The 10,394-nt window shown below is 36.3% G+C and overlaps 1 protein-coding gene across 1 annotated transcript; it reads right to left on the reverse strand.

Moving 5' to 3' along the window:
• Nucleotides 1-668: 668 nt before the first annotated feature.
• On the reverse strand, nt 669-2,204 carry LOC137717273 (protein NODULATION SIGNALING PATHWAY 2-like). The gene has a single exon (XM_068456581.1). The coding sequence runs from the start codon at nt 2,181-2,183 to the stop codon at nt 669-671; it is 1,515 nt and encodes a 504-aa protein (XP_068312682.1). The 5' UTR covers nt 2,184-2,204.
• Nucleotides 2,205-10,394: the final 8,190 nt, after the last annotated feature.

The following is a 10,394-nucleotide window of genomic DNA, read 5'->3' on the forward strand; positions in this document are numbered from 1 at the left end:
ATTGTGAGGCTTAGTCCACTCCCCCACCCCTTACTATAAATAATATCATTTGTTAAAAAGGAAAAAGACAAACAAGGTTCTTTACTTTCTTCTTCTGATGCTAACATATACACTTGGTTATTTACGTGCATGAATAATTGACAATAACAATTTTTATTGACCAAAGTCATTTATATATCATATGAAAACAATTTTCACAAATTGTTTTCTCTTTCGGCATACTTTTGTTCTTTAGATTTTTAATTTAATAACTAATGAGAATCAATGGACAAAAGTAAAGATGTGTGCATAAGGAGAAAAAAATATTTGTGAAATCACTTCTCATATTATTAATATGTATGTATAACATTAACATGTAAGTATAGTTACATTCCTTTCTACCTCCTTGATAAATTTGGGCATTGAACAACTGCCATTTAAATCTATATAAAAAATATTGTATCGTTCCCAATCCTATTCTCTTAAAACTTCAAGAGTCTCAAACAACAAGGTAGACTCACTTTAAAAGAAATCAATTGCATTGACCTGAGGTGAAATCCCAAAATTTTGCTTGGTTACAATTTTGACCACCATATGGTTCGAAATTTTGCTGGCAATTTAGCTAAATTGGAAAAAAGACGATTAAGTGAGGAAAAGGGGTTGAAAGGCAAATAAAAAACTTGAAGAAGCTAATTGACAACATCAAATTCTGAGGGTGACGTCCAAATGGAAGCTGAGAGTAAACAATAAGACTTCCAACCTAAAACCAGCCGATGATTGGTCACCTCCTCCACCCTATAACCGTCATTAAAAAGACCCAACAAAAGTTTTGCTTGACAATGATTGGCAAAGCTTATTGGAATAGGCTTAAACCCTACCGCGCCCAACCTCTCCCACCAAGAGCAGCCAACTTCTCCGTGGGCGCGGTAGATATGAGCCAATGACCCTACTATTCGAGGCCCCAAGAATACTCTCTCCACTAGAGCTCTAGCCCGGCTTTGCATTGGGAAGCCGGCCTCGAGTGAGTCATATACTGCCGAGTAATGGTACAATGAGTCCATGAAGTGGGCCACGAAGCCCCCATCCCATGTGGACCGTACTTCTTCCTCGACCAAAGTGACTAGTCTCGGGCTAAGAGTCTTGGCTCCGGCTAAAAACGAAGCAATTGAATCTGGGGACCGGTAACTAAAATGTGGGAGGTTTAGCATACAATTGATTACCAAGGTCTCCCCTTTTATCAACTTCAAACCGGACGGTTGAAATGTCTCATCAGAATCCAACCTACATTGGTGAAAAGAAAATGGCTGACCAATCGACGCGGCAAATGCAGTCAAACGACGGCCGGTCTCTTGGACGGTCCCAATCGACTGCCTTCTGCTGCCGCCCCTCGACAAGGCGGTGATCCTAAGATGTGGGGTAGGTGGGTCCTCCTTCCGGGAAACCAAGGCCTGCATCAAGGAAGCCCATTGGATACCCTCCATGATGTCATAATCTACGACGTGGATCCGCCTCTCATGGACCACGGCCTCTAAAATTGCCTGATTGGCTGTGAAGTGCCCAAATTTAACGTAAGGCGACATGTCCTGGAGCAGTTGAAACGCTGCGGTCACGTCCATTGGATGGTGGCCGTGATTGCGGTGCGCCCCACTCCCAATCAAATGCTTACGATGCAAACCCCCGGTGCCTTCTAGCAAACCCTGGAGGGCCTCGGTATAATACGCCGCCAGTCTCTCCATGTTAGAACCGTCAGTTGGAGAGACCAACTCCTTGAGCCGAACCAATATCACCCGAGCCAGATCTCGGCTCTTGTTTGCGCCCGTCAGCGCCTCCGCCGCCGCCATCAATAAATGGACCAGCCTCAACCCCTTCAAGTCCTCGCCGTTAGCGCCGCCGTCTTCATCCGTCAACGTCATCATTTCTCCCGACGCCGTCGTATCGTTTGACACTTCTAACTCTAGAGGCTCGTCCTGGGCCGACGAGGAGTTCAGCTCAGTGCTGCCATCTTGGTCTTCCACCATCGACTCAATGAGCCCTTGAAAGTCGTCTCCGGCGAGCTGGTCTATCGGCGCCAGCGCTTCCCAGTCGACCACCGGAGACCAGGCGTACCAGTGATCGGTGGAAACGGTGTTGGTGCTTGTGGTTGTGGGGCTGCAGCCGGATAAATCAAGATCAGGGTCATCATGCCCGTCAATGGCCATAGCCATAGCTGAGTTCAACAGCAACTGGGTCACGCCGGTTGGGTTAATGAGTTAATGGGATTCAGTTTTGGTGATGAAGTGGTGGTAGATTTACAGAGGGATTGGAAGAGGAGAAGGAGGTGGAACAAGAGAAAGTATGTTAAGCTACTAATTAAGAGATTAATTATCGACTAATTGATGGGCTCATCATGATCATCATGCCCGAGGTTGAGTTTGGTTTTATACTTAGCCGATCCTAATCAGCATGATTACTGTTATATATTTAATTAACTTTACACTGCTGCCCCCTAAGTTTTACATAATTTCAAACCTCAAACCACCTGCTTTCCAAAAAAAAAAAAAAAAAACAAAGAAAAAAAAAAAGAAAAAAAAACCCTTAACCAACCTAATTAATTAGTTTAATTAATTAAAGTAATTTGTGTAACATCTGACGTGGCAAGTAATGTGTACATCCCACATGAGTTAATGAATCTATGTGATTGAATGTTGGTTATATGCATTACTTACCATATGAGATGATACATTAATGTAGTTTTAAATGTGATCATAATATCATTACTCAATTAGGTTTGGGGTATATTTTTATGTTTGTGGGTTATTTTATTTTGATTTATTTATGTGTCTAACTTCAAACGTCATAGCACCACTTTTTATATATAATATCAGTACAATACTAGATATTTAAGATGAAAGCAATTAGTGAGATAGAGTTTGCATTAAGTTCAAGTTGCAGTTGCAGTTTTAAATGGACAAAATAAAGGTTCGGGTTTAGCATTGATCAATTTTTAAGAATGTTTGAAAGTGAATGCGCAAGTAGAAGTAATTAATATTATGGGGTCATTTGGTTCTGTTTCTAGTCAACTCAATTGTTAGATGGAAAGCAGGTTTGTTTAAATATTTTGATCAAAGTATTTAGCATCATTGTAACTCCTGTATTTACGGAGTTAATATCCAACAAAGTATAACATTTAAACAAATTCAAATAAAAGAGACTAATAATAGGCTCTCTAGGTTTTCTCCCAAACCCTAGGAGAGCGGCTAGTGACAAATGGAAATCCTGGGATTTTGTTTGAGTTTTCTGGCTGACAGTTCAGTGCGGCGAGGAAGGAGGGCTTGGCCTTCTTACGAATTTTGATCAATTCATGGTTTGGGGAACGATTTGCAAAGGAATCGTGTGGTGTGCCAAGGTCGGCGCGCATACTTGGGACTTGGGGTTCGAGTTGGGTTTCATTCGGGTTCATTTGGGCTCGGTTTGATTGGGTTAGGGTTTACTTGGGTTGGGTTCGGGTTGCCCAGCTTTTTCAAGTTTAATCTTGTAACAACTTAGTTTCCAAGAATTCTTAAAAAAATTAAGCCAAGTAGCATCAAAGCTAGCTAACTTTAATTTCATAAATCCATCTACTATAAAGCTTTAGGATTTAGAGACTACAAATATGGGCTAACTAATCAAAACCTCTTATTCCCTAAAAGCTTAAGTAAGTATAAAGGGTAATTTATTAAAAAAGATATTAGAAAACGCATTGGTTTTTGGACTTGGCTCACTTGGGTGTAGTATGAGCATTAAGGGCAAGCAATCAACCTGTCCAAAAGTAGTGTGGCGTTTAGTCAGAATCTCACAGAGATAGATGGCCAGTTATTTGCCGATTACTTAGGGATGGCGCGTGTGGAATACCATGATTGCTATCTTGGGCTTCCAGTGTTTATCGGTAGGTCTAAGAAAGATACATTTGCTTATATTAAAGATCGGTTGTGGAAAAAGTTAAATGGTTGGTGTGGCTTATTACTTAGTAGTGCAGGTAAGGAAATTTTAATTAAGACTGTGGCACAGGCAGTACCGTTGTATACAATGCAAACTTTCTTGCTACCAAAGTCTTTCTGTGACAAGATAAATCAAATGGTGGCTAAGTTCTAGTGGGGAAGAGAAACAGGTAAGCGTAGAATACATTGGGTGAAATGGCAGTGGTTGTGTAAACCCAAAGGTGAGGGTGAGGGTGGTTTGGGATTTAAGGATTTGTATGCGTTCAATCTTGCTTTGCTTGCGAAGCAAGGGTGGCGACTACTACAGCAACCTAATTCACTTGTTGCACGAATTTTTAAAGCTTGGTATTATCTTATTAATGAGTTCTTGCAGGCGCCTATTAAGCCTAATTCCTCTTATTACTGGCATAGTGTGGTGGCATCTCGAATGATTATTATTCGGGGTGCGAGATGGAGAGTGGGGGATGGCCTACAAATCCATATTTTGTGAGACAGTTGGCTGCCATGGGATCATTTCTATCACATTCTTAGCCCTTTATCGACGGGGGTGCATCCATTTCTTATGGTGAGATCTCTAATAGTGGAAGATGCTGGTGTCCGGTGGAATTTGAATTTAGTGCGTAGTTGGTTTGTGGAAGAGGAAGCGGAGCTCATTTTGAGCATACCTTTGAGTTTATTTCATCCTGCTGATTCGTTGATTTGGGCGAAAGAACCAAATGGGTTATTCATAACTAAGAGTGCATATTTTGTGGTAAGATCGTGCCCAGGGATGGGTGGTGAGGAGCCCACAATTTCGATGGTTAGTGAGAAAACAAAATTTCTTTCAAAAGCAATTTGGCGGGCCAAAGTTCCAGGGAAAGTAAAAATTTGTGTATGGTGGGGATGCATGAATGTGTTGCCTTCCAAAGTAAACCTAAAGAAGAGACAAGTACTTATGGAGGCTACTTGCAGATTTCATGATCAAGAAGAGGAGACGGTAGAACACACCTTGTTAAAGTGTCCTAAAATGGCAGCTGTGTGGTTTGGAAGTCCATTGGGAATTCAATCCTTTACGGACAATGAGAACGGGTTTGCAGGGTGGTTGGAATTTATGGCGCAGGAAGTTTCTAAAGAAATTTTTGAGTTGCTCCTTATTCTAGTTTGGAGTATTTGGAAGGGGATGCGTTGTTGGTGACTTCCGCAATTCAGAATGCAGGTGCAGCATATAATGGTCATTACGATCATTTGTTCGAAGATACCAGGAAGCTACTGTGAGAGTTTAGACAATGGAAAATTACGTTTGGTCGAAGAGAGATGAATAAGGTGGCTCACCGCCTTGTGAGGTTTAGTCTAAGTTTAAATCATCCAGTCTCTTGGTTTGAAGAGCCCTCTAATGTAATTTCTGAATAATTATTTTAGGATAGTATTAGTAGTTAATTGGTGTGAGACATTCTTTTTCCCTTCGATCGGGTTGAAAACCCTGACAAGGTTTTTATTGAGGCCCACTGTAAGCACCATATCCTCGATTTGTACGCATTTCAATGTTCAATGAATATCGCACTTTCTTCCAAAAAAAAAAAAAAAAAAAAAAAGAGACTAATATGTTTAAAATATAATAATTACTTTAAAATCAATAATAGAGTAATTTTATTCTTCACCTAGTTCTTGCATAAAAATAATTAATGTACCCACATGGTTATTAATTTTTTTAAAACTATCGGTATATTTTAAAGACTAATGCTAGGAAAATCACATAGTTATACAACATTGGTGGACCACATGATGCGGTAAGGAAAGGATCCTCATCGGATCCTTTTGCTGAGGATCCTAGGGATCCCGTGATCGTGACTATTCATCGTACATCGTGCGGTCAGAAATCATTTCAAAATTTAAAATTTAAAATTAAATATAAAAAGTACCTAACGAAAACTAATTGCATGATGTACGATGAACGGTTACGATTACGGGATCTCTAGAATCCCCAGGAAAAGGATTTGGCGATGATCCTTTTCCATGTGGTAAATGATTCATACAATCACTAGCCAATGAAATGAATTCATTAATTGACTTGTCAATTACACATCAATTGCCGCATCAGATTAATGTAATACAAAAATATGGTTTTCTTAGCATTTTTTCTATTTTAAAACATAAAATAAATACATGTAATTAGCTTGTGTACATTGAGGAAAAAAATAAATTTGGTTACAAATTAAATTTAAAAACATGAGTACCTACTAAAATTTAAATTATGTGGTGCATATAAAAGTTTTTAAAAAAACAGGGGCATAAAAAAGATCAAAATATGTGGGTACGAAGTAAAACTAAAAAGAATATTGGTACAAAATAAAAAAAAAATAGAAACAAATAAAAAAAATAGAAATATATGGAAAATACTGAACGGATATATTTAGAAATGATTAAATCATTTTTCAATTTTAAATTTGAAATATGCTGACATGTTAATCACATAATATTCAAACAACGATGTGGATAAAAGTCAAAAGACACTAATAAAAAAAATAAAAAAGAAATAAGATTTCAATTCAGAAGCCTCCTCAATTAATGAGAAAGAAAAATAAAAGATATAAACCTAATTTATCCTAATACAGTTTTTTTTTACACAAACGATATTATCTATATTAAGGGGTGGGGAAGTGGGCTAAGCCTCACAATGGACTAGTAGTAATGTGATTCAAATTCGCTTTTGGCGAAAATCGAACCTAAGACCTCTCACTTACAAGTAAAGAGGAATATCACTAAACTGTAGTACTAAATCACAATATATCCTAATATTAAATTCTAAATTTGGTGTGCCAATTTGTAATACTTTTCTGTGAGAGTTTTACTTGCTTTAGAGTATAAAATATTTCGGGCAATTTAATTGTCGAATCTTAGTTTTTTGTTTTGACAAAAAATCTAACGATTAAAAGACCTAAAATATTCAATAGGCTTTTTTATTAGCACTTTGCTTCAAATAATGTTGAATACACTCTACATTAAAATTTAATATAAAATCACTTATAAGCCTTAATGTGCAATGATAATTTTGACTTGATTACATGTTACAAATGAAGCGCCACGAGAAAAGGAAAGACATCACCGATCACCACTCGTTAACACCACCCTATCTGGATGGGAATGAACAAAAGCTTCCCCATTTGGGGTTTAAGGTCATTTGACTCTCTTGTATGGCACTGAATCCCGCAGGTGATTATCATATCAATAGAAGCAAAGACAAGTAAGATGGTGAAGCGATGCATTATGCAGGTAAAGCCCATATGGATCAGAATATCTTTCAGCATAATGTCCAAAAGGTATGGAAGCAGGTTGCTGGTATTGCCTTGGGAAAGGGATGAGGAGCTCCATTGTGCATGTGGGATCTAAAAGGATCACCATATGTAAGATAATTGTTTGAATTGTGCACGGAAGAGTCTGTAGAGTGTGTAAAACATGTATGTTGAGAGTGTGGGGTGTGAGAATATTATGGGAAAGTATGTGAGGTGTATGAAGATAAAATTTAATTGAAAAAACAAATATGAAATGTAGTAAATATGTGAGGTGTTCAACAATATGTGGCGTGTTAATAAAACAAGTCTATTCAATACTACAGAGCACCGTAAAAATCCATCCCCCATGAAAGTTTGTAATTTAAGTTAATTTTTCGATGATATGAGAGTTTGTCCGTTGATAATTTAAGTTAGTTTTTGTGGTGGTGGATGAAAAAATACAATAGTTTCTAGATGTTACCCTCCTGAATTTGTAGTGACCTTTGATTGGATCAGGATTCAAATTTCCATTTAGAACAATACATAAAAAAATTTTCTTTTCATATTCATGAGATCATCATTTGGTTTGATGGAGTTTAGGTGAGATAAGTCTATGATATACTTGTACATACCCTTCCCTCTCCTTTGATCATTATTTTCAATTAGTTTTTGTCGGCATTTAAAGTTCACATATTGCAATTTACGTGTGTGTGTGTGTGTGTGTGTGTCTGTATATATATGTGTGTGTGTGTTAAAGGGTTTTCAATAATAGTAAAGATCGATCTTGATTTATTGAGTAAGATACTTCCTTTCTTTTAGTTTTCACATATTTAAGTATTCAACCTTCATCATATTTTGAATATTTAAGAAAAACAAGATCAAACTAATGTTTTCTTATTTAAGTTGAGAAGATTGCATATCGAGAGCTAAACCCAGAGAACACTTTTCCTTTTTAAATTTTGGCAGATCCTCGTTCTATGTGTATGATTAGTTTTTCATCATTTGATGACACATATATAGGTTAACAAAATATAATGCGTCGGAGAATTTTGATACAGTTTTCCAGTAAGATAAAATATCAAATATATAGGTAGGAGTGAGCTTCAAATGGTTCTAATTTTTATATGCAGTTGGATTTGGAATTCAAGTTCTAGTCTACAGATCTGTCAATTGGTCGACCTTTTTTTAATGGCAAGAAATGATGAGTTGTATGGCGTGGCTTCGATTCGTGGTGGCAGTCGAGGTTTAGAATTATCGGTTACTTTAGTGTTTTGGTTATTGTGGGTTATATGAACTTGATTTTGAGTTTTTTTACTTTTGTTGTTAATGTCTTTGATATCCGTAAACATCTTGATGTATGATTACATTAGTTTAGCCACTTCTCCCACCCATTAGGATACATAATGTTATCGTATGTATTCAAAAGTTAATCTAATGGTCATTCAGTACTACGGTTTGGTGATATTTCTTTTTACTTATAAGTGAGAGGTCTTCGGTTCGAATCTCGTGGATGGCGAATTCGATACCAAATTAGACTGCCCATTGTGTAGCTTAGCTAAACTCTCCCTCCGCATAGTATAAAACTATCGATGTACCAAAAAAAAAAAAGTTAATCTAATGAACTATAAAAGTAAAAACAAAATATTATTGAAAGTATTAACACTATGTTTGGGTGAAGAAATTTAAAATTATTAAGGAATTTAAAAATGACGGAAATTGAAATGACGAGATTTTATTTTCTAGAATTTGTAAATTTTCTTGTTTGGTTAACCTAAAAGAACAATGAAATTGAATACAGAATTTGTTATTTTTAAACTGTCAATCATAGAAATTGAGAAATGACACCTATTTACATAGAATTTGAACTTGGGATTTGGAGGTCCCAAATTCCAAGTTTTTTTTCCACGCGGAAATTCTAAATTTCTATGTTTATGAATCCAAACAAGAGAATTGATGCCTGTCAATTTATAAATTCTAACTTTTACCAAAATTCTATGTTTATTTCCCTCATCCAAACATAGTGTAAAGGTAATCTGTTCATGATGATTAAGGTTGAAATGGTTAAAAAAATTATTTTCTACCTCATTTAAATGCCATATATACTATTTTTTTGCTATGTTTGGGCGAGTAACTTTTATGTTTCAAGGAATTAAAGCCAAGGTAAAGAATATGCACTTCATGAGCATTATAAAAAAACATGTGCGAGAAATTTATAAATAACAACTTGAAATGAGTCATTTACAAATTTATCATATGCCTTGATGATGGTTACGTAGTGCATTTCTAATTTCCGTTTGTAGTTTATTTCTTCATCAAAAAGACTATATCTCTTAAGGCACCCCCTCATCTAAGCATAGCCCTAATATTGCTCGACTAGTCTAAATGAATTTTTTAGTTTTTATTACCCTCACCATCCATCTCTCTTATTTTGCATTAGCTATTCTAGAACGTTTATCATTTTCGTTTTGTTGTATAGAACCAGTATCCATTTTTGGTCAATTGTGTTAACCATAGCAGAGAGAGTATAGAGAAGAAGTTCAGAGAGGAATCGAGAGAATACTTCAAGGAAGAAGAAACTGGTAGTTCTGGATTAATGATTCTTGATAGTACAGTGTTTCTATTACAATGATTTATATACTTAATCTACTAATTAATGAAACTTTCTTTGTCAACCAAAAAATGATTAAAAGACAACTTAGTCTTCTATCACACACAAAAAAATAAATAAAAATAAAAATTGATGGACAATAATGTAATTTCACGGATCCAAATTTTACTGTTTTTTTATTAAAGCCTTAAAATACCTCCAATATTAAAAATAGAAAAAAAATAAATAAATAAAAACCTCCCACTCCCCCCACACACTCTCTCTCTCTCTCTCTCTCTCTCTCTCTCTCTCTCTCTCTCTCTCTCTCTCTCTCTCTCTCTCTCTCTCTCTCTCTCTCTCTCTCTCTCTCTCTCTAAAAAAATGTGTAGGCAAATGCTAGTACTTAACTATGGTTACTTAGAAGGTTAGGTAATTCTTACAACAATATCACAGCCGTTGGATCTCTTTCTCATAGCTAACTAGTATCATTTAAGAAGGCGACAAAAGTGCATAAACAAAACAGATATTTTATTACTTTTCTTGGAGATTCTATGCTCTTTACGACTTCAAATTTTTTTTTTTGTCAACCAAACTTATGACTTTAACATGTGTTTCCAATATACT

Source organism: Pyrus communis, chromosome 15 (genome assembly GCF_963583255.1).
Source record: "Pyrus communis chromosome 15, drPyrComm1.1, whole genome shotgun sequence".
NCBI classification, from domain to species: domain Eukaryota; kingdom Viridiplantae; phylum Streptophyta; class Magnoliopsida; order Rosales; family Rosaceae; genus Pyrus; species Pyrus communis.

Bases quoted from the DNA above. Each gene is read 5' to 3' on its own strand.
- LOC137717273 (XM_068456581.1), bottom strand. From the start codon at position 2,183: ATGGCTATGGCCATTGACGGGCATGATGACCCTGATCTTGATTTATCC.